Source organism: Phodopus roborovskii, unplaced genomic scaffold (genome assembly GCF_943737965.1).
Source record: "Phodopus roborovskii unplaced genomic scaffold, PHOROB, whole genome shotgun sequence".
Lineage (NCBI taxonomy): Eukaryota > Metazoa > Chordata > Mammalia > Rodentia > Cricetidae > Phodopus > Phodopus roborovskii.
The window spans coordinates 18188948-18213230 of record NW_026125052.1 but is presented as its reverse complement, the minus strand read 5'-3'; the positions used below and the strand labels follow the sequence as shown (position 1 = coordinate 18213230).

The 24283-nt window shown below is 48.1% G+C and overlaps 1 protein-coding gene across 1 annotated transcript; it reads right to left on the bottom strand.

The window, feature by feature from the left end:
* Positions 1–3527: 3527 nt before the first annotated feature.
* Meox1 (mesenchyme homeobox 1) lies at positions 3528–23033 on the bottom strand. The gene is made up of 3 exons (XM_051183432.1): positions 22276–23033; positions 5482–5654; positions 3528–4093 (listed from the first exon to the last, which is right to left on the bottom strand). Exons 1-3 carry the CDS (start codon positions 22736–22738, stop codon positions 3971–3973), a joined length of 759 nt encoding a protein of 252 aa, XP_051039389.1. The 5' UTR covers positions 22739–23033; the 3' UTR covers positions 3528–3970.
* Between the last annotated feature and the right edge of the window lie 1250 nt (positions 23034–24283).

Sequence of the window (24283 nt, the reverse complement as noted above, 5' to 3'; positions counted from 1 at the left end):
CACATACACATATACATACACCCTTCTGTTTATTCATCCATTGATTTATCCATCCATCCATTCATCCATCCACTATCTGTCCCTCTATCTGTCTACCCATCTGTCCATTCATATACAGTTTGCCCATCCATCAATCTGTCCATCCATCCATCATTTTCATTTATCCATCTATTTGTCTATCAATCCATTCAATTACTACATTTTGATGCAGCATGTTTCAGGCATCACACCAGTAGCTGGGGATAAAACAGTCAGAAAGACACATTCCCTTCTCTCCAAATAGAAGAATGATAGACTGAAATAGTGACCACAAATGCATAGACATTAGACAGGGAGACACAGATGGGAAGCAGCTACAGATGGAATAACAGCATTAGAGGGGGGTGTGGGTTTGAGATAATTTTGGAGGTGTTTGTGGGAAACGAATTTGAGAAGGAGCATCCAAGGAACAAAGAAATATGTGAGGTGGCCCAGAGAGTACACAATGACACTTGCCTCACTAGTGACTGGGAGGGGGGGCTTAACTGTCACCACCTCCTTTGCATGGCTGGAGAACATGTAGCTCTTAAAGGGCAAGCTTTCCATGCAAAAGTAGAGATCCAAGCCACGTACCAGGGCTTATCTTGATTGTCAACTTTCTGGGATCTGGAATCCTCTAGGGAACACAGGGCATGTCTGTGAGTGAGTTTCCAAAGAGAACTGAGGCGAGATGACCCACATTGAGAGTGGGCAGCACCTTTCAATGGGAAGATCAGATATAAAAAGGCAGGGAGGGGGTATGTGTGTACCTGTGGCTGCAGCAGCAGCCATCCCCCCTATTCTCCACTGACATCAGTTCAGTCTTTCGTGGACTGAATGAATCTTTTGCACCTTCAGTGCAAGGCTGGGGCTTTTGTGGACAGGTAGCTACAGGGTTCTCAGCTGCTCCAGTCTACAGAGGCCATAGCTAGACTACTCAGCCCCTGCTGTGTTATTCAATCTGATAAATCCCACTCTCCCATTCTCTCTCGCTCCCCCCTTACACACATGCTTGGTCTAGTCCCTCTAGAGAACCCTGCTTAGTCCACCTGGTTACGAGGACACAGTACTTTGGGGTCTGGACAGGCAGGATGGATTCAAACCTGACACCGGTTTTCTGGTGGGGTGGAAGGGCTGTCAGAAAAGCCAAGGGTGGGCAGCATTCTGAAGTCTGGAGTCCCTCCAGGAGCTCTCACTTGGAAGTGGATTCTTCTCTCTCTCCATCACTCTCTTCTCCCCACCTCTCTCAGAAGGGCACATGTACACTTGCTTGTCCAGATGCATTCTCAAGGATGGAGAAAGTCCATTTGCAAATTCTCAGTTGTTTGGGTTCCTATGATTTCACCATCTCTGGCCATAGTCAGTGGCTCCCATCAGGGAGTCACTGGGGTGGCCTTGCTTCCCTGACACATCTTTGCCATTGAGAGACAACAGAAGGGCTCTCTCTCTCTCTCTCTCTCTCTCTCTCTCTCTCTCTCTCTCTCTCTCTCTCTCTCCCTCCTTCCCTCCCTCTCCCTCTCCTTCCCTCCCCTCCACCCCCCAGACAGGTTCTCAAGTAGCCCAGCTGGCCTTAAACTGTTGAAGTAACTAAGGCTGGCCTTGAACCCCTGATCCCCCTGCCTCAGCCTCCCAAATGCTGGGATTCCAGGTAAATGCCACCATACTGTTAGTGGATGTTTTTTTTTTTTTTTCCCAACACCATACTGTTAGTGGATGGTTTTTACCAACATAAAGAGCAGTTGGCCCCAGCTACAGTTCACCCCAAATTGATCAATCAAATGATGGAGAGAGAGATGGGTGCAGGGAGCATGCAAAAGAGCCTGGAGTGCGTTAGTGTGCTGTGTGTGCAAACATGTCATTTCATTGTCAGACTCAATAGACGTAGTCACTGTGGAAGGTTTTGAGGAATTACAACTCTGTTTCTTCTGTTTCAGAAAAGAATGCTGTTGGCTAATGTTGGGCATTGCCTTCCTGCTGAAAAGCAGTTGGGCCGCCTTTACACAATTACATTTATTTATTCACTTATGTATATGTGTGTGTGCGCGCGCGCACGTGTACCATGGTGCACATGTGGAGGTCAGAGGACAACTTGCAGGAGTCAGCTCCCTCTTCCCATGTGGGTCTTGGGGACCAAATTCAGATTGTCAGACTTGGTGGCAAGGGCTCTTACTCACTGAATCATATCACCAGCCCTACTTCACTACAGTTTTTAATTCTTCTCTGTGTATGTGCAGGAGTTTGCATATGAACATATGTGGGTACATGTGCATTTGTGTGCACATGCATGTGGAAACCAGAGGATAACCTCAGGTGTCATTTTCTGTGCACTCTCCACTTAAATTTTTTTATTTTTATTTTATGTTTGTGGGTATTTATATGCATGTATGTGAGTGCCTAGAACTCAAGGAGGCCAGAGGTGGTGTTGGATCCCCTGGAATTGGAGTTACAGATGGTTGTGAACCATATGTGGGCGTTGGAAAGCAAATCTGGGTCCTTTGGAAGAGCAGTGTTCTTAACCACTGAGACATCTCTCCAGTCCCAGTTTTTCCCCCTTCAACAAAGTCTGGAAAAATCACCAAATGAGAGAGAGAGAGAGAGAGAGAGAGAGAGAGAGGGGATGGATGCATGTTTGCATGCTGTGCCCATAGATACCTCAAGAGGACATCAGATCCCCTGGTGCTGGAGTACAGGCAGTTATGTACTACCTGAGCCTGATGTCAGTGCTGAGAATTGAACTTTGTCGTTTGAAAGAGCAGCAAGTGCTCCTAGTTCCTGAGCTATCTTTGCAGCCTGGCACCCACCTTTTGAAGAACCTGTAGGAGGTGATTTTGGTCTAAGTGACTTTTCTCCCTTCAAATTTTATAAAGAAAAAGGTTGGAAACCTTGCAATTTTTTTTTTTGTTGTTGATTTATTTCTCTGAGAGTTTTCTTACAAAGTGAATTGACCTTGCACAATTAGCTTGATATAATCTTAGAAAAGGAAAAATAAAAACATGTGAAGTATACTTTAGGGGGAAATGATACATGCTCTAACCTGCCATTTAATTTGACAACCATTTTCCACAGCTTTTGTCTTGGGGGGGGTACTGGGATTACCTTTCAACACTCACGATCAAATCTACATGCAAGAAATTAAAATACTTGCTGACCTCCTTCAGCAACATCAGCAGGGACTGGGAGACCCAGCATCTAATACTGAGGCACATGGGGTTCTCTTCTAAGGCTGCTGTTGTCCGAGTCTCTTTGTCCACCAATCCTTGCAGCAGCATCCTTAGAAGCTGGGTCTGAGGTTTGAGCTGGGCATATGTGTGAATCTGGGAGTCTCACAAAACAGCCTTTGGGGAACATGCAGGATAGGCCAAGAGGCATCCCATGGAGCAAGAGGGGCTGCTTTCCTGTTCTCATTTGTACTCAAAGTTCTCAGAGAGCACAGGAGGTTACAGCCGGAGGACTTTCTACTCCAAGGGTCCACATGTCTTTGCCCATCAACTCTTGTGTTATCCTCTGCATCCTTAGATACAAGAGCCACTTTCTAGCCTTCAGCTCAATGGTGTGAACATCTGGAGAGGGTTTTTCTTTCACAAGTCACCGGCTGGTACCAAGGAAGGAATTCTGCACAGGTCAAATGGGGGCCAGAGACCTTGATGTAGGAGGAAGATGGCAGGAGGTATGGGTAGCAACCAAGAGACGCAAAAAAGAGTGTCCCAGATGCTGTGCCTAGATTTCCCCAGACCAGCAGGTACAGTGGAGTTCAAGAGAGTGTGGGAAGCTGAAGCCCTGGGGAAGTGGTTACAACTTCCGGGGAATTCAAGGCTCCCATGTGCTGGGTAATTTCATGCTGAAGAGAACATAAGATGTGGAGGCTTCTCTGGCTCGGTCGGGAAGAGCGATGGTGGTGCTGGGTGGAGGGAGTAGGGAAGGGGGTCCAGTCTTTCTTGGGTTTTGGAGCGTCTCACTCGGAAGTTGGAGAAGCTGCAGAGTCCCCATCCTCTGGGTCCTGCTCATGCGGGGACACAGGCTGACCCCCCTTCACACGCTTCCACTTCATTCTCCGGTTCTGGAACCACACTTTGACCTGAGGGAGGAAGAAAGGAGTAGGTGATGCCAGGGCCAGGGTGACCTCCTCACCGCGCTGCGGCTCAAATGGGTCCCAGATTTGGAACCCTCACCCGTTGCTCTCCATCTGCCAAGGATCCAGGGAGTGAGAGGGAAGGGAGAACACACAGATCTGTCCAAGGCCTGCCTGTGTCCCCAGATGTCAGGCAGAGGGGGGACGTCTCTGAAAATCACTCTGTGTTGCCCCTCCTTTTATGTGCCCTGCCCACTCCTTGACAACAGGCCCCCAATCTCCTAGCCTCTGCTCCCCAAAGAACTAAGAACAGAATCACCTTTTAGTTTCCATAGCTCTGATGAACACATTTTTTTTTTTTTAAAGATCTGACTGTCATTATCACGTGACGTTAGGATTATGATCCTATTGCAGAGATAGAAACCCAGAGGTCACAGGGGCCGGGATGTGACAGAGGCAGGATCTGAATTTAAGCCTTCTGATTCAAACCTCAACACCCTTGCAGAGCACGTTAGCAACTGGAGACTGCTATTAAATGCTGTTATTACTGCTATTACGGCACACACAAGCACGTGTGATGCTTCAAGGAAATGCCCAAGCCAAGGGCCAGGGAACTTGTCCTCAGTGTCCCAGGACCCAGGAGCATATGTGGGAACTAATTCAGATGCAGACTCTCAGTTACACTCATTATTACTGCAAAATTGTTGCCTTTTTTTTTTTTTTAATTGGATCTCATGTAGTCCAGACTGGCCTTGAACTCATCATGCAGCTAAGGATGGCCTTGAACGTATGGTCCTCTGACTTCAGCCTCCCCTGTGTGCTGGCATTACAGACATATGATACCATGGTGTGGGGGCTGAACCCAGGGCTGCCTGCATGCTAGGCAAGCACTCTACCAGTGAGCTACATCCCCAGCCCATCTTTTGATTTCTTTGAAGACAGTTCCTTAGGCTGGCCTCAGTACCCTGCATAGCCCAGAGTAGCCTTGAGCTCACAATCCTCCTGCCTCCATCTTCCAAGTGCTGGTGTTTACAGGTAGGCACCACAACACCTGGCTTTCAGAATCTCCATTTAAACAATTGCCTAGGTGAACCAGAGGCAAATGCTGGTTCAAGTTTAGGGAAAATCAGATCCCAGCTGTTCTAATCTTTGTTCACCTGAGAATTACATGGGAGACCTTTGGAAACCTGGGCTTCCTAAGCTCCATCCCAGATCAATTACAGTCACCTCCGTGGGTGGAACTCGGATAATTCCCCCTGGGATGGTCAATTGTCAGGTACAGCTGTGGTTGAGAACCACTGGCTGGGTAGAGGAAAGGAAGGGGGTCCAGGCAGGGGCGATGGGAAGGGAGGTGAGCAGACAACCGTGAAGCTTCGACAAGCCAGGGGCCCCACCTGCCGCTCCGAAAGGTCCAGGTTGACTGCGATCTCGTATCTACGCAGCCTGGTCAGGTAGTTATGGTGGGCAAACTCAGCCTCTAGCTCCCGCAACTGCTCCTTGGTGAAGGCTGTCCTTTCCTTCCGGGCCTTGCTGCTGCCTTCTGGCTTTCCTCCATTCTCCTGGTTGTCTGTGAAGAGAAGGCCCCAAATGGAGGGCACATGAGTGAGCCGAGGGGGGAATCAGCTCCCTTCCATTAGTTCCTAAACATCTGAGCAGCATTCTGTGGCCTCTGTCATTTTTAAAGTGCACCGAGAAGCTGTGGTGTCCCTCATTCCCTCCAGTCCTCTAAGAAATATTTTTAGTCCCAGTCTCAGGTGCACTCAGCAACCCCCAACCCCACCCCACCCCCAGATTTCTCCAAGGCACATGAAGCTGTGCTAGGCTGTTTGATGTCTCTGGTCTCAGTCTGCCTCCAGGAAGGCCTCAGTAGCCTGAGGCTTGCGGGTCCCTGTACTCCAAGACAAATTCTTAAAGTTCCCAGTGATGGAGGTGTGACCCTAGGGCCTTGTCAAGGTATTCTGGGTATTTGGTATTCTGGCCCTGGGGCCCATGCCTGGTCTGGTCAAGGCACTCAGTGGTGAGACAGGGAAGGGGAAAGCTGCAGGCTATGGGACCTGCAGCTGCAGCTTTGATTGAAAACTTATGTGAAATAGAAATCACTGTTGCATCAGAAACTCACAGAAGCAGGATGCGAAGCTCAGTACTTTTCTGTGTGTGTGCACACACATTCATATTTGTGTATGTGCATTTATATGTGTACATGTGTGTGCATGGAGGCCAGAGGTCAATGCTGGCTGTCTTGCTGTGTCACTCTCTACATAAGACTTTTAAAAATTATATTTATTTTGTGTGTGTGTGTGGGGGGAGTCAGAGGACAACTCTCGGGAGTTGGTTCTCTCCATTTATTGGGTGGTTCCAGAGACTGAACCTAGGCTGTGAGGCCCTTCTGTAGATGTCCTTACCTCCTGAGCTGTCTCACTGGCTCTCTACCTTAGTTTTTGAGACAGGGTCTTTCAGTGAATCTGGAACTAGCCCCAAGGGTTCTCCTGCCTCTACCTGTTCAGTCCTCGAATTACAGGAATTCATCACTTTGTCCAGAATTTTTGTTTGTTTATTTTGAGACAGGGTTTTTCTGTATAATAGCTCTGGCTGTCCTGGAACTCCCTCTGCAGACCAGATTGACCTCAAAATCACAGAGATCACCTGTCCCTGCCTCCCAAGTGCTGTGATAAAGAATTTTTCTTTCTGAACATGGGCACTGGGACTTAAACTAAAATCCTTGGGCTTGTGCAACAAGCTCTTTATCAGCTGAAGCATCGCCCACCTCAGCCCCACAGCGACCTGTTTTGACAAGCCTGCTTGATCATTCTAGTGCAGGGTCCAGGTTATATACCACCGCTCTAAGACCAGATTGCTGGAATATTCCCTGGGGTTTGGGGTTTCCAGGACAGGGAAGCTGGTCACACACAGAAAGAAGGCTGAGTCTGGAGAACCTTCTGAAACTCTTGGGCTTCGTTAGACACAGGGGTTCACTCCTAACACATGGCAGGGCCAGGAAACAGTATCTGTACCTGCATTTGCTTCTTCCTGTCCACACTAACCCAACTGAGTGGTTTCAGTATTGATCATATTTTACAGACCAAACACAAGAATGAATTCGCCTAACCGCTAAATGGGGGAGGACCCAGACGATTTGATTCATACGCTGTCCCAGTATGAGATAGCTTTGCTCACAGATCACAAACTGTGAAGTCTGGTGCAGATGGATTGACTGCATCTAGGAGGAAAAGGCCTCAGGCAGGGGATGAACACACTTGTACAATTAACTAACAACTAATAAAGTTTGATAGTCAACTGCCACAGGAACCTTTCCTGCCTGTGGAGAGGAACATAACATATCGGGCTTTCTCTTCCATGTCTCTTTTTAGTCTTGGAGACCTTGGGTCAGGACATAGGTTTTCTGTGAGCTGTGTCCTATCTAATTCTATTGGCACACTCCTAGCTGAGGTCCTTGGTGCTCAGAGACTTTGAGCACCTGCAGGGAAGGATGCCAGCCGGATGAGTCAGGCAAGGGAAAGCACCACACCCTCAGCTTCAAAGCCAACTTGTGGAGATGACTGGAGATCCCACTTGAACCCCGAGATCCCATTTGTAACTCTGGTCCTGGCTGCTTCCCCTCTCAGGCAACCTGCTTGTACTTTGGCATATTTTAGCTGTCATCTCCTCATCCAGCTGTCTGGGTTGGGGAGAAACGCTCAGGAGGGTGGCTGGAAGTTACAGGAGTGGAGTGGGGGAGGGATCCCAACTCCCAAAGGGGTCCGCAGTGGACTCCTCCCACACCCCCGCAGGCTAGGGGAGGGGGAAGAGTCAGGCACGGGCTTTCTGCCCAGTGGTCTCTGGTTCCTGGCCAGAGAAGGTGGGTCCAGACCCCGCCCGGATGCCTGAGCGTGGGCTGGACAGGAAGGACGTGCAGTCCTGGGGCATGTCCCCTAGGAGTCCTCTGGCCTTGGTGACTGCCAGCGCCACTAACCCTCCTGGCGGCGGGCCCGGAGGGTCGGTCATGCAGCGGATGCTAAGGCCTCCCCGAGCACACCTCAGCCGGCTGAGGCCAGGAAGCTGGGGAACCTCTGAGATTCAGGGTGTCCACGAAGTCCTATCCCCGGGGAGCAAGCACAGAGTTAGTTTCCCATTCCTCTTTGTCACAGTTGCAGGGAGTGATGGGCCAGGGGAGTTTGACTGGGGATTCAATCTCAACTCTTCTCTCTTCCAAGAAATTGGAGAAAATAAAGCACCTACTTGCAAAGCTATTTTTTTTTAAAGACAGAATTTCATATTTAGGCTGGCCTCAAGCTTGAAAGGTAGTGGAAGATGACCTTGAACCATTCACCTTCCTGCCTCCACTTCTCAAGTGCTGGGTCTATAGTCAATGCACCACTGGGCCTGGTTCGCCAAGGCTAATCTCAAAAGACAACACAGGAATCCTGGTCTCCATGTCTTCGGGGAGACCTGAGTAAACTAATGTGTGTGGGGATGCTCTTAAAACCTAAGTTACAGGGCAAATATCAAGATATTAATTGTTCCAATGTTCCAATTCCAAGAGATGCCATTGAAAAATCTGGGGTGGGATTAATGAGAGCTGGCTTTTTTTTTTTTTTTTTTTTTTTTTTTTTTCTCTCATCTGTTTGTTTTTTTCAGACAGGGTCAATTCATGCTGCCCAGATTTGTCTTAAAACGGCGATTCTCTTGCTTCAGCCCGCTGGGTGGCGGGATCACAGGTGCCACCATGTGTGGCTGACAGCTGGCATGCTCTTGCAATCAGGTGGACCCACTTCCTCAAACCCCACTCCAGTGGCTGCTCTCATCAGCCCCTGTTCCTTGGCGTGGTTGTGTGGGTTAGACCGGATTCTCTGCCAATGCTCTCTCTCTCAGCTTGTGACCACTTTTCAGCCCCCGGCATACAGGAGGTGTTTGTTAACTATTCCTGGGTACGGGGAGGAAGCATAGAATAGGCCTGGGAGTTTACCTGGCAGTGGTTAAGTGAGAGAAGAGAGATTGGAACCCAGATTCCCCCTGACTAAAGCCAAGGTTCTCAACCCTGACCTCAGAGTCTCCATCTTCGGGCCAGATGTCCCCAGGCAGGGGACTCAGCCTGTCTCCATTTCTATGGTTCCTTGGGTCACGAGTGTGGGGTTTCCATCCACATCCACCTTCTCCCAGGCCTGTCTCTGAGCACAGCTCCCTACCATACCTCATGGAACAATGCCCTATGCGCCTAAGTCCTGAACACAATCCTCCCAGAAAGAAGAACATGGAGAAAGGGAGGGGACCCCCTCTGCTGCAGGTCGTGGACAGATTGCCATGGAGACAGCCCCCCCCCCCCGCATCTCACTGTTCAGCATTCCTTCTCTTGCATCCCTCATCAATTTCCCAGAGTAGGACAAAATCTTTTCATTATCACAAATAACAAGATAGCCAGAAGTAGGAAAAGAGCTAGGAAACAGAGGTGGGAATTTGTGTTGTAACAGTATGAAAAAGCCTGCAACATTTTATCAAGATAAGGTGTGTGAGGATTTCCCTGACTCTTCCAGCCTGAGGTGTACAGTTCTCAGGCTCAGATTCACACACAGTTCATGTGCACAGTACTGCATTCAAGGAACTTACGCACCCTGACCATCCAGTACAGCATTCATTTTTTCAATGCTGTATAAGTGGGTGTTTTGCCTGCATGTACGTTTGTGCACTCGTGTGCCTGATGCCCACAGAGGCTGGAAGAGGACATGCGGTTCCCTGGAACTGGAGTTACAGACGGGTGCAAGCCTCCATGCAGATGCTAGGTCCTCTTCTCGTAGCCCCTAATCTATCTCTAGCACCTATGCAATGCATCTCTGTTGAGAGCCTCTTGCCCTTCGTTTTCTGGATCCGTCTTCCCGTGTATAAAATAATAGGATTAGATGGGATCCTCATCCCCACGAAGAACTGATGTCAGAGTTCTCACCCAAGCCCTGCTCTGCTTCCCCTAATTCTTTTGCTTTCCCTCACTGGCCTGGAGGAACAGGAGGCCCTTCCAGCCTCAGACACTGTTTAACCAGTTCCCTTTGCTCTCTTGAGTCACAGCTGGTGTTTTGCTTATTGTTTTGTCCCAAAGCCCCCTCTTATCTTTCCATGGCCCTCAGCCCAAAGATCAGAATACCTCAGAGAGTTTCTCTTCTGCATGCAGAGCTTCTGACCCTGACCCAGGGGAGGGAGCAGAAGGGAATTGGGTTGGCAGAGGTATCTGAAAACCCTCTGGAGAGCCTGGGTCTTGGCACCTTCATGAACCAGCTTCAGGGAGGATCTTGACCTCAGATGTGTCTCCCTGTGGTTCTCCAAGTCTCAGTTTCCTCATTTGCAAAACAAGAATAGCTACACCCATCATGAGCATAAAGCTGCTCAGAAAGCAAAATGAGACTGAGGATATGCTCACTGGTTAGATGGTGCTGGGCACACAGTTGAACCTGTCTGAAAGAACGGGCAGAAGATATCCTGTTGGACCCAGAGAAGATGATCAGAGGGTACCGCATCCCCAGATCTGTGTACAAAAGATGCATGCATGCCTACCTACCTACCTGCCTGCCTTCCCTCTGTTCCTCCCTCCTTACTTCTTTCCCTCCCTCCCTCTTCTCTCCCTCCCTCCCTTCTTTCCTTCCTTCCTCAAGACAGGGGAAACAGGGCATAGGCTGTCCCAAAGTTCACTGTGGATCTCAAACTGTCCTTGCATTTATGTTGAACCTTCTGCCTCAGCTTCCCAAGAAAGGAAAATACAGGTGTGGGCTAAGGATGGCTCTCAAACATCTGTCTTTGGAGCCCCTCTTTCTCATGTCCACTTCTTTTCCGTAGGTCGGCAGCTGTGGCCACCATCAGCTACTATTGCTTGAGCTTTCCATGGGACTCAGGCACTGTGATAGAGTAACCATCCACTATTCAGGACTGTGGAGGGAGGAGGTGAGCACACTGACTTCCTCTGTGGTTAGCGAGGAGCTGTGCCCCCCCTTCCCCCGCCAACTGCACAGCCTTCAGATCAAGCAGAACCACAATGAAACACTCAGTAGTGCCCAGAGAAATGCAAACAGGATGTGTGTGTGATTGTGGTTCCCACTATGGGCTTTTATATCAGCCTGGGGAGATCATTTCAGAAGTAGCTGTCAGACCTGGCAGTGTTTCCCAAAGTCAGCAGACGGCCTTATCAGGGTGACGGAGAGGGTAGACAGACTCAGGGGAACATGCCTCTCTGGAGAGCTGTGCCTCTGCTCCCAACTCTACTGCACAGTTTTGCATAATTTCCAACACGCCAGGCAGGACGAATTATGCTCTATATTCAAATAGCATTTCCTGGTGAATAAAGAATTTCTTTCTCCCACACATGAACTTCTTTTCGGGCTTTCAAATGGACACCTGGACTACAGAATGGGTAGGGGGCTGCCTCTGCTTCTAAATTGGCCCCTCCTCCCTGCACCCAGGTGTCTCTGGTTTATTCAAGTCAGAGTGGCAGGCCAGTGAGCAGGCAGCGCCTGAGCTCTACCCTGCCACGACAGTGGGCAGCCCTAAGGCTGCCCTTTGGCTGGCCTTTTCATGGCCTAAGCGTTCTTTAGACCTCCCCATCTTAGGGATTCAGCAAGATTGGCTGCCTCAGCAGAAACCTACTCTTTCTAGAACTTTGCAGCTGTGCCTAGTCAGGGGCAGGTGCAGGATTTGTGCTCAGGTCTCTGAGTTTCGACAGGGTCGAAGCTGATGGGGAGGGAGTGAGGACACTGTCTGGACCCTGGTCTGTTTCTCAGAGTTAGAACAGGGCAGTAACTGTAACTAAGAGGCACGGGACACCCAGAGGGACACTGGCAAAGTATAGAGTTGCTCTCTCCTCCCACACTGGCCACACAGGGCCCAAAGCTGCTCCTTGCTAGGCATTCTGTTTTTGAGATGGAGTAAGAGGAGCAGCAAAAGCTATGCATCCTGCAAAACTCTTCCTGCCCAGCACTGTAGTGATAGGTTCACCAGTGAACCCAAGAACCCAGTGGGCCTGGCTGACAGCAGATGGCAATGGCTCTGAACGAGCTCAGGTCACTGTACGTGGTCACCCAGGACGCAGCCTGCCTCAGGGAGAGATTATGAAGAGAGAAGGGTGCTTTGGCTCATCTGACCCCCAGCCCCATGGAGTCCTTCAGTCAGCCCAGCCCACACGTTTATGCACCTTGACTCTGGGTTGGTTTTAAGATTGAAGTGTATTGCTTTGGAAAACACACTCATGGGTGAGACTTCCTGAGTCCTGACACATTTCAGACATGTATGGCATGGGATGGAAACCTTTATGTCAGGCAGCATGGCATGCTGTCAGAGAGAGGGCAAGACAATAAAGAGTGAACGACTGAATGAAGGAATGAATGAATGCTAGGTTGCAGTTAGGTAAGCACTGAAAGAGTATCTCCTGTGTGCAAACATGACACCAGGAAGGCTTAACAGTGGTATCTGACCCCCTTCTGGCCCGCTAGGCCTTTTCATTTGAGGGAAGATGTAGAGTCGTAGGCGTCTGCGAGACTCTGGATACAAGGCCAGCAGGGCCTGGTGACACCATGGAGCTAAGAATATGGTACAGTTCAAGAGTGCAACAAGGGAGGTCAAAAAAAGATTCTTGCTAGGAGTGGTGACACACACCTCAAATCCCAGCACTTGGGAGGCAGAGGCAGGTGGCTCTCTGTGAGTTCTAGGCCAGCCAGGGCTACCCAATGAGGACTTATCTTGAGAGAGAGAGAGACAGAGGCAGAGAGACAGAGAGACAGACAGACAGACACACACACAGAGAGAGAGAGAGAGAGAGAGAGAGAGAGAGAGAGAGAGAGAGAACAGGAGAGTCTTAGATGTTCTAGAAGCTCATAGTGGAAGGATATGACCTCAACCCAATAATGGTCCTACATGACGAAAAGTTCGCTGCTAGTATCATACTCAGTAAAAAAAAAAAAAAAAAAAAAAAAAAAAAAAAATCTCAAGCTTCCCCTCCAAGTTCAGGAACAAGCTAAAGACACCCATCCGTGCCACATCCAGTAACACAGCACTGAGAGTCCCAGACGGAGCCATCAGGCCATAAAGAAATGTAAGAGTGAAACCGGGGGCTGGAGAGATGACACAGCTGTGAAAAAGCACTTGTTGCTTTTGCGGAGATGCTGGGTTCAATTCCCAGAACCCATGTGGTGGTGCACAACTAACTGTAATTCCATATCCAGGGACTCTGACACCCTCTTCTGGCCTTCACACACTGCATATATGTGGCACACAGATATACATGCAGATAAAATACCCATGCACAAAAGTAAAAAAATTTAAATCTTAAAAAAAAAATAAAAACCAAGCAAGGTAAAATTGTCTTGACAGATGCCACAGCCTTGCATGTGAGAACTGTTGAGGGTCCCACAAGCAAGGACTTAGAGTTGGTAAGTTCATCAAAGTTGTAAAAGAGAATAGAGAAGTCACTGTGTCTAAATATATGAACAACCCCAAAAGTAAGTTAAAGTAAAATCATTAAAAATATTTAAGAATAAGTTGAACTAAAGAGACCAAGGGACTATATCTTGAAAGCCACAGGATGTTGCTGGAAGAAATTAAACATGAATAAACAGAAAGATATTGTGTCCACAGACTAGAAGACAGTATTGTTAAAATGTTTACACTATGCAGAGCACCATAGCAAATTCAACATAATGACATTATGTTGACAATACCAATGACATTTGGACCATAAACAAATATTAAATTCATTTTTTAACATGGCCTTAAAAATAATTTATTGTTGGACGTTGGTGGCAAACGCCTTTAGTCCCTGCACTTGGGAGGCAAAGGCAGGCAGATCTCTGTGAGTTCAAAGTCACTCTGTGTGCAGAGAGAGTTCCAGGACAGGCTCCAAAACAATACAGAGAAACCCTGTCTCAAAACAACAACAACAAAAAAATAATTTAACTTTATGTTTATGTGTATTGGTGTGAAGGTGTCACATCTCCTTGTGGTGGAGTTTACAGACAGTTGTGAGCTGCCATGTGGGTGCTGGGAATTGAACCTGGGTACTCTGGAAGAGCAGTCCTAACCTCTGAGCCATCTCTCCAGCTGCCAAGTCTTAAATTCTTATGAAAATGGAATGTCAAAGGACTCCAAATTGCCAAGATAATCTTCAAGAAGAAAGAGAACTGGGCCCCCAATTGCAGAACATATTATAAAGCTACAATACTCAACTGAAGTAAAGACAGGTGAGTGGGATAGAGGAGGGGGGCTGGAAGTCAATCCTCAGTAGGTGGCCAAGGCTACACAAAGGGACGTAATAGACTGCTCTGCAATGCAACAAATGGTAATGAGGAGACTACACACACACACAGACACACACACACTAAAATTGGGAACAAGACAAGGCTGTCTACTCTTTCCATATTTATTCAATATAGTACCTGATGTTCTAGCTGGAGCAACAAGACAAATGAAGGTGGTCAAAGGGATACAAATTGGAAAGGAAGAAGTCAAAGCATATTTATTTGCAGATGATACTATAGTATACATAAGTGATGCCCAAAAATTCTACCAGGGAACTCCTACAGCTGATAAACACCTTTAGTGAAATGTCTGAATACAAGATTAACTAAAAAACATCAGTAGCCCTCCTATATACAAATGACAAATATGCACACCTTTAATCCTAGCACTCAGGAGATAGAGGCAGGCAGATCTCTGAGAATTCAAGGTCAGCCTGGTTTACAGAGCGAGTTCCTGGACAGCCAAGGCTACACAGAGAAACCCTGTTTCGAAAAACCAACCAACCAAACAACAAAATAAACAACAGACTGAGAAAGGATAGCTAAAACAATCCTGTACAATAAAAGAACTACCAGAGGTAGTCACCATCCCTGACTTCAAGCTCCACCACAAAGCTATAGTAATAAAATTTGCATGGTATTGGCATAAAAACAGAGAGGTTGATCAATGGAATGGAATCAAAGACATAAATCCATATACCTATGGACAGCTGATTTTTTGACAAAGAAGACAAAATTATACAGTGGAAAAAAGGAAGCATCTTCAACAAATGGTGCTGGTCTAACTGGATGTTGGCATGTAGGAGAATATAAATAGGTCCATGTCTATCAGCCTGCACAAAACTCAGGTCCAAGTAGATCAAAGACCTTAACATTAATTGAGAAACCCCTAACCTGATAGAAGAGAAAGTGGACAATAGCCTTGAACGTATTGGCACAGGAGACAACTTCCTGAACACAACACTGGTGGCTAAGATCAACACTGGCGCTAAGATCAACAATCAATAAATGGGACCTCATAACCCTGAAAAGCTTCTGTAAGTCATTAGGACAAAAGGGCAGCCTACAGACTGGAACCCCACATTTGAGAGAGGGCTAATTTCAAAAATACGTAAAGAACTCAAGAAACTAGATATCAACAAACTAAATAATCCAATTAAAAATGGGGTACAGATTTAAACAGAGAATTCTCAACAGAAGAATCTCAAATGGCCGAGAAACACTTAAATGTTCAACATCCTTAGCTGACAGGGAAATGCAAATCAAAATGTCTTTAAGATTCTGTATAACAGAATGGCTGAGATCAAAAACACAAGCCATGCTGGCAAGGATGTGGAGCAAGGGGAACACTCCTCCCCTGCTGGTGGGAGCGCAAACTTGTACATCCACTTTGGAGATCAATACAGCAGAATCTCAGAAAACTGGGAGTTGATGTACCTCAAGACCCAGCTATACCACTCCATCCTGCCGCAAGGAAGCATGCTCAGTTATGCTCATGGCAACTTTATTCATAATAGCCAGAAAATGGAAACAACCTAGATGTCCCTTAACTGAAGAATGAATAAACAAAATATAGTGCATTTACACAATAGAAGATTACTCAGCTACTAAAATAAATGTCATGAAACTTGCAGGCAAATGGATGGAACTAGAAAATAAATAAAATCATTCCAAGTGAGGTAACTCAGACCCAGAAAGACAAAACAGAGACTGAACGGACAACCAGGGAGCCTGCATGGAACTGACTCTGCACATGTTTTACAGTTGTGTAACTTTGTCTTCTCGTGTGAGCAGGGCTGACTCTTTTGCCTGTTTTGGGACCCTTTATTCCTGCTGGGTTGCCTCATCCAGCCTTAATACAAGGGGAGGTGTCTAGCCTTACTGCAACTTGATATGCTGTGTTTGATATCCATGGGAGGCCTGCCCCATTCTGGAGAGAAATGGAGGAGGAGTCCATGTGGGGGACAGAGGGCAGGTGGGAGAGGGAGGGGCTGAAAGGAGGAGATAACTCCCTGGGTGAAGTAGAGGGCAAATCTTGTGACTCTGGATTTGGTCATGCCTTCTTTGATATAACCCCCAGAAGAAAAAAAAAAAAAAAGCAACAAAAGCAAAAGCAAAACAAACAATAACAACAACAAAACCCTGATGCTGTGGAATAATCCTTGTACACTGTGAAGATGTACTGCTCTCATTGATTTAACAAAGCGTCAACTGGCCCATAGCTAGGCAGGAAGAGGTTAGGCAGGAGAGCCAGACCGAGAGAATGATGGGAAGGAGGATGAAGTGGCCAGCCAGATGTAGGGGAAACAGGACATGTGCAAAATGAGGGGAAAGGCCACAAGCCATGTGATAGCAAGTAAAGGAATAAAATGTGTTAGTTTAAGAAGTTAGTTAGTAAGCTATTGGCCAAGCATTTATAATTAATAATAAGTTTCTGTGTGGCTATTTGAGAGCTGGCTGGTGGGACGGAAAAGTCCACCTATAAGACATGGTAAGGGAGATGGCTCGGTGGGTGGAGGCACTTATTACCAAGCCTGAGGGCCTGAGTTCCATCCTCTGGACCTACATGGTCAAGGGGAGACCTGACTCCAGCAAGTTGTCCTCCGGCTTCCACATCCATTCTGTGACACACCTGTGGCTCCACCCCCACCTCATGCATAGAGAGGGAGGTTTGCAATCAAACAAAACCAGAAAATAAAAAGTGTTGGCTAAGATGTGAAGAGACCAGAACTCTCATGATGCACTATCGAGGAGACTGCAAAATGGCACACTTGCCATGACAAAAAGTCTGAAGGTCCTCAGAAAATTAAACCCAGGGCTGGAGAGATGACTCAGTAATTAAGAGTACTTACTTAGCAGCCATGAGGACTGAAGTCTGGGCCCCAGCAGCCAGATAACAAGCTGAGCATCTTGCAAATGCCTGGGACTCTAGGTCTGAGGGAACTCTCTCTCTCTCTCTTCCTCTCTCTCTCTCTCTCTCTCTCTCTCTCTCTCTCTCTCTCTCTCTCACACACACACACACACACCTGTTCTGGCCACCTAACACGCAGGCACATGAGCGTGTGTGCCCTCACAGACACATGCACACAAATCTTTTTTTTAATTAAATGTAGAATAACCGTATAACCCAACAGTTCAACTTGTGGGTATACATCTGAAATGGAAAAAGTAGTGAAAACAGAAAACACAAGGTCAAAGAGATACATGTACACATTTCCTGAGGCATTATTCACAATTGCCTAGTGATAGCAGTGGCCTAAATGTCTACCAACAGGTGAACAGATAAAGGAAATGTGACAAAAACACACAACAGAATATTTCTCAGTCTTAAAAGGAAGAGACCGTGGGCATGTGCTACAATGAAGCCTTAAGGACTGACCAGTTCGGGGAGTATGAACCTGATATGAGTCCCAGCCTCAGAATGGACTAAGACAGTAACAAAAAAGACAACCACTTTGTGAGATGTATGAGGTACTTATAACTCCCAAACTCTTCCTGGGAGGCAGGCAGCTGCCAGAAGTTTGGGGGATCTGATCCAAAGAGAAGCTCCATTTTGCAAGATGAAAAGATTCTGGAAATTAGTCTTCCAACAGTGGGGTCTGTGGTTGGCTGCTGTAAAAGGTCATTTCAAAATCGTAAAGATGCGAAACTTTCTGCTTTGTGTTTTGGACCACAAGAAGAAAAAAGACTTTCAAAACATCGTGCTTGTTAAGAAATCTCAGTCAAGTCCCTTTACAAAGTTGCAAGCAACAGCCAGGAAATTGGGTCACGTTCTAGAACCGCATTACAATCTAAAGCGTCCCTATCTGTTTTGAGACAGCTCTCTCTGTGTAGCTCAGGCTAGCCTCAACTTTGCCATCCTCCTATCCTAGCCACTGGGATTTCAGGTGTAGCCACCATGTTCGGTTGAAACTTTCCGACTATGATACTGATTGATATCACAGTCACTGATATGATGCTGTGTACAGTTAGAGGCACAGGTTTTAAACAGGGAGAAAATATGATCAGAGAGGCTCACTTTTGAGCTGGATATTAAAATATGTAGACTGGGGGACGGGAAACACCAGGGCAGAAGGAGGAAAGTCAGGGAGGAAAGACGGAAAAAGGCAGGATGTGTGGTGAGGAGAGAGAGGGAGGGGGGAGAGAGGGAGGGGGAAGGAGGGGGAGGGAGAGAGAGAGAGAGAGAGAGAGAGAGAGAGAGAGAGAGAGAGAGAGAGAGAGAGAGAGAGATGGAGGCTGGAGAGAAGAGAGAAGACCTTAGAGGGTAGAATTCAGGGCTGGACCAGGCGCTGATGGAAGCTGAGGCACGTGAGACACACGGAGCCTGACAAAGGCACGGCTTGGAAATTTGAAGATGGTGGCGTTCCGACTCAGGGCACCTACTGCTGCTCCTAGGCAGCAGGCAGTGAGGCAGCCCTGCTGGTAGCAGGCAACCTTCCCTTGACCCCGTCAGGAAGTCACCAAGAAATCCCCCATTCCCATAAATTAAAGACTACAGTGGTAGCCTGACAGTTTAGGGGAAAACAGCAGGAGCTTCGCAGCTGTCCCTGCCAGTAGGGGTCTTTAGCACCCCTGGCCAGGAGTGGGGGTAGGTAAGGTAAGATTCATTCAGGTTTCCTGAGACCACTTAGGGTGAGAAGGGAGGGACATGAAGCTTTCTTGATCATCTTCTACAGAGTCAGCCTCTGCTTCCAAGGGGAGCAAGGTGGGGGGGGGGACACTGGTGATGGAAATGGGCTCAGAGTCCGTGACTGGAGGATCCTGGGCCAGCCAGAGTGAGAAGCAATTTAACACTGGTTCTTACCCCTACCCCACAGCTCTGGTGCTAATTGATTACTATTGGAGTTTAGGAAGACAAGATTGCAAGACGTTCATATATCCCACCGACCCAGGAAGCTCCTGCCTCCACCTCCTAGGTGTTGGGATACCAGACATTCACTATGACATCTTATTCATGAAGCTATTGAGGATCAAACCTTCAGGCAGGCTCCGGTACTCTACCCACTGAGCTCAACCCCCAGCCCCTCAGCCTGTATCCTTAAGCAGTGGTTCTCAACTTTCCATTGCTGTGACCTTTAATACAGTTCCCCATGTTGTGGTGTCCCCCAACCATAAGATTATTTTCATCGCTACTTCATAACTGTAATTTTGCTACTAGTATGAATTGTAATGTAAATATCTGCGTTTCCCGATGACCTTAGGTGACCCCTAAGAAAAGGGTTGTTGACACCCCAGAGGAGTCTCGGACCCACAGGTTGAGAACCACTGTTCTAAAGGCTTAGTTCAGGAAGAATGGACTTAATACCATCCACAGCTGCCATAGGGCTTTCATTATGCACCAGAAAGCAATGTCAATTTTTCAGATCACTGAACTTAACCTTCCCAGTTGCTCTAGGTGTTAAGTAACGTTGTTACAGTGTCATTTCTTAGCTCCTGGTAAGTAGAGGCTGCAAGAAGGTAATAGCTTTCTGGAGATTGCAATGACCCTATCCTTCCAGCTACCTGACAATGTAGCACAGTGGTCAAGGCTAGTCACCTTCCCTGAAGTGGCTCATGGGGACTTGAATGAGGCACTCCAGACCCCAACAATCAAGATAAAGAATGTTTGAGTACATTGGGAAGTAGAGACAGATGCATCAAGAAGTTCAAGGCCGGCCTTGGTACATAGTGAGTTTGAGGCCAACCTGGCCTGCTTGAGACCCTGTCTCAAATAAACAAAACAAAACAAGAATCAAAATTAAATATCTGAGGATGTGGCTCCGCGTAGGAACCCTTCCCAGATGGACCAGGCTCTAGGTTGAGTTCCCAGGCCCCTTATAGTAATCTACGACACACAACAAAACCCCTTAATTAGAGGATTTGGGATGACTTCAGATCCTGGGGTAACTGGGGTTTTTTTCTGTGGGTTTGTCTCTTTTGAGATTTCCAAGTTCTGCAGTCAGTTGTGAGCCTTGCCTGTGACCCACCCCCAATCCCGCCTGTGGGGCCCTTAGGAAGCTGACCTTCCTGCCTCCTCCTTCCTCTGCAGTTAAATTCCAGCGGCAGACACAAGCACCTGGGCAATAAAGATCTCCCCGCTGACCAGCCACATAGGATGCAGGGAAAGTCAGCTCACCCGGCCCCCACTCCTACTGTCTGTTTCCACTGCTGATCTGGAAGAGCCCCAAGTGAGAGGACCAGGGCTCTCAATAAGCCTCTGGGTCAGAGGCTGACTTTCTGATGAGCCATGCGCATGCTCACTTTCTAAAGCCCTGCTATTGGCTACCTACCAAAAGGGAAGATGGTCCATTGGGTTTTGCTGAAACTTCGCTTGAGTCCAGAAATCTCTTTTCCCCACACCCTTGGCCCTCAGTCGACTGGAGAGTGGCTAGATGCTGCAAGGTGTCAACATAACTAGAGGACCAAGAGTGGCAGGCACCGGCGGGGAGAGAGCTGAAGCTCTAGGTGGGTAGGGCATGCCCACCCAAATGATTCACTCGCCTGAGTTAGTCAGAGTGGTTTATCCCACCTGCTAGGTTTAACCACTGCGGTTCTAAAGGGCCCCTCCTTTAGCCAGGAGGATGCACTGCAGTCATCCCCAGCACATCTAGAAGGAGCTGTAAGCCTCGGGTCAGATACCAATGAGGGCTGGGCGGGGAATCTTCTGAAGGTGCGCAGTTTGGAGTTTAGGATCCAGGAGCTTGTTTCACTTCTTAGAGGACCAAATCTGGTTTGTCTGATTTCCCAGACGAGAGACTTTCACCCGCAAAATAGAAACATCCAGGTTGACCTGGACTTCAAGATCTTCCTGCCTCAGTCTCCTGAGTCCTGGGATTATGGTCTTTTGCCACCTTGTGTTCCTTCAAATTCTGTCTCCCTTTTCACAGTGTGGAATGGAGATGCCAAGAAAACCTACGTCCCCCATTTTTGCAAACTTGTGGGACTCAAAAGGCAAAAACAAACAAAATCCCACTAGGTCAAGGGGCTTACGAAGGGAAACCCAGTAAGTTCTCCTTTGTGCCTCCCCGATCTAATTAGGTCCAGAGAGTTTCTTTTTGAGGTCAGGTCACTGGGCAGTCCCCATCAGGAGAGAGTATAAGAGTGTTGGCGAGGAGCAGTGCACTTTCTGGGCAAGGTGGGAGAGGAGGCAGGGGACCAGACAAAAGGTGGCGAGGGTCTAGGCAGGCCTTATGAGAAGATGAGAACCTAGGGAGGAGAGAAATGGTTTCTCTCTGACCCCTGGGGCTTCCGTTCTCACTAGCCATCTTTTTCATACTCCCTGCCATGGCTGGCCTTGGCACTTGCCTCCACCCACCTGCCTCTCTGACTTTCCCAAGGCTGATGTGGTCCCCAAAGAGGACTCCTTGCAGCACAGACTTCCCCGAGGCCCACCAGACCTTGTTGAGGTGAGCTGCCTGCTAAATATAGGCATCGCCTCTGTGTGGTGATACTTCTGAGCAGTTTGCCCCAAAACACACTCTCCCGAGACCCTCATCTCTCCCATCCCCGACACAGACCTGTATCCTCTGCCTCTGGGCTCCTGATATGGTCCTAACCACCAAGCCTCAGTCCTGGCTGAATGATAAACTTCAGCTATGGCTCTGGGACCATTTGGAGGCTATTAGAGTGTGGCCAGAGCAGAGGCAACCTAGCTCAACAAGGGTCCTCTGCAGTGTGAGCCCTGACCCTCCATCCCATGTATCCTCCAAATCCTCCCTGACCCCATATGCCATTTTCTCACACACATGCTTTGCAGAGACCCAGAAATGCTGGAGGAAAAAAAAAATACCATCCCCATCACCAGAGAATTTTAGAACTCCTACAGTATAAGCCCTCCCCTACATTTCAGTATGACAACTCTTTTTGAAGTTTACAGTAAGGGCTGCTAGGCTGAGAGGACAAACAATTTGCCCAGGGTGACACAGTAAAGTCCTTCCCACCACCTACCTGACCGTTCTTTTTTCCGTCTAGTTGATTTCTTCTCCGTCTCACTGACAGTGCTCCCAAGTACCATGTAGTCCTCACCGGATCCTCCAGTGCCCTCCACCAGGCCTGGGCTGCCAGCCCCCATCTCTCTGGCGCTCCCAGCTGAGCCTAGGTTGAGCCTTTGCCCAGCTTCAGAGATGGGGAAGTGCCAGTCAGGGGTCTGTGGGAAGGCAGGATGTTGCTCATTGAAGATGCGCTCCGCCCGGGGCAGGCTATGTGGAGTGGCTGCCAGGCAGGAAGCAGAGAAGTCGGGGTATGCTGCTGTCGCTGGGAAATCTGATTTTTGGTGGAAGGAAAATGGGGTTGGTGGATAATGGGACAGCCCTGAAGCGCTGCTGCCTTCTGAGTGGGGGTTTCGGAGGCAGCCCCAGACAGGGGCTGGGGGGTGGGGGTTCCTCACGCAGCTGTTGGCCACCGGATCCATTTGCTGTCCGCTGCTTGCCTCAGTCCGTTCTAAGGTGTTGCACTGCACTTCTTCTATTCAGAGTTTTGTAATTAAAAAAATTAAACAGTAGAGGAAAATGTTGGATGGAAAATTTACCCTAGGCACCAAAACAAAAATTTTGCCTCCAAGTCCACAAACACGTGGCCAGTAACACACTTGTACATGCCCACACCTGTCTTCCTTTTCCCTGACCCAGGCTGGCTATCGGGATCCCTTGTGCATGTACTTGTGGCCTATAGCACTAAACATTTTGACTGTCCCACCTCTGACCCACCCACACGGACAAACTCTCTTCCCGGGGACCCTGAGTGAATGCCTGCGGAGGGCTGGACCCGGTTGCCCAGACACACTTTTAAATCCTGCGGTGGGGAGAGAGTGACAAATTTCTGAAGTGAAATGTGAGAGTGGAGAGGGAGGGGTCAACCCACTCGCACACGCTCCCCTCCAACCAAAACGGAGCAGGCAACATTATCATCAGAAACCTTATACCCACTTCTAATGGCATTTGCAGACATAGACTTTTAAAGAAACATTGTTTTATTTTTTTTTTTTTTAAGGAGAGAGTATGTGCGTGCATAGGCACACACACACACACACACACACACACACACACACACACACACACACACACACACACCACTCTTTGAGTGCCTCTGGTAACACAATAAAGTTATTTTTATTGCCTTGTTAACAAAATTCCCCAAGTCTTGGATTTAGAAAAAGCCCCCAGAGGAATCCAAAATCTACCAAATGCCAAATTTTGGGGAGCAAAAGGGGAAGTGGGTGCAAAAGTCAAGCTTGGAGAGTGCATTGATTTAGGGATTTGCTACCTCTCCCTGGAGTGACAGAAGGAAGAGGGAGGGGAATTAAAAGCAATTCTCTCTCTCTCTCCCCCCCTCTCTCCCTCTCTCTCTCTCTCTGGTGAGAGTTTTGGCAACCCAGTGGTTTGGTCTGGTGTATAAAGAAAGACGTACTTCAGACCCCCCCAAAAAAAAAAGGAGAGAAGAAAGAAAGAAAAAGAAAAGAAGAAATTTCTCTGTCGAAAGTTCAAAGTGCCTTTCTCACTTCTCAGTAGCAAGAAGAGAGAAAGCACCTGTCTCTTCACCCCGCAGCCACCTTCGAGAACTTCCATGCCAGTTAGCCACACTGCTAAAGAGCAGCCAAATGATTTGTCTCCAAAGCAGAGGCTCTTAAGTCCTCGAAGTCTCTAGGGACTGTTCCCACCTGTTGCCTGTCCACACCACCGGTCTCTCCCTCCTGCTTCCCTTTCTCAACCTCTGGCAGCATCTTTGGAACCCTGGGTATGAAGACAGGAACCCAGGGACCTCCATCCCCTGAGAGTTCACCCCAAAGGGAGTTCCCAAGGGTCTTCCTGGCTTGTGTATGTGAGAGGGTGGTTGGCCCAGGTGCCATTTCACCTTGCTTGTCATTCTACATCAGTGATGCTCAGCCTTCCTCATGCTGCCGGCCTTTAATACAGTTCCTCATGCGGTGACCCCAGCCATAAAATCATTTTTGTTGCTA

Excerpts from the sequence above, each read along its gene's own strand:
- Meox1 (XM_051183432.1), bottom strand. The coding sequence starts at position 22,738 with ATGGATCCGGTGGCCAACAGCTGCGTGAGGAACCCCCACCCCCCAGCC. Across the intron at positions 5,655-22,275 it reads ACGGAAAAAAGAACGGTCAG|ACAACCAGGAGAATGGAGGA; the intron begins GTAGGTGGTGGG and ends TTCTCTTCACAG. Across the intron at positions 4,094-5,481 it reads TGGACCTTTCGGAGCGGCAG|GTCAAAGTGTGGTTCCAGAA; the intron begins GTGGGGCCCCTG and ends TTCCTCCCTCAG.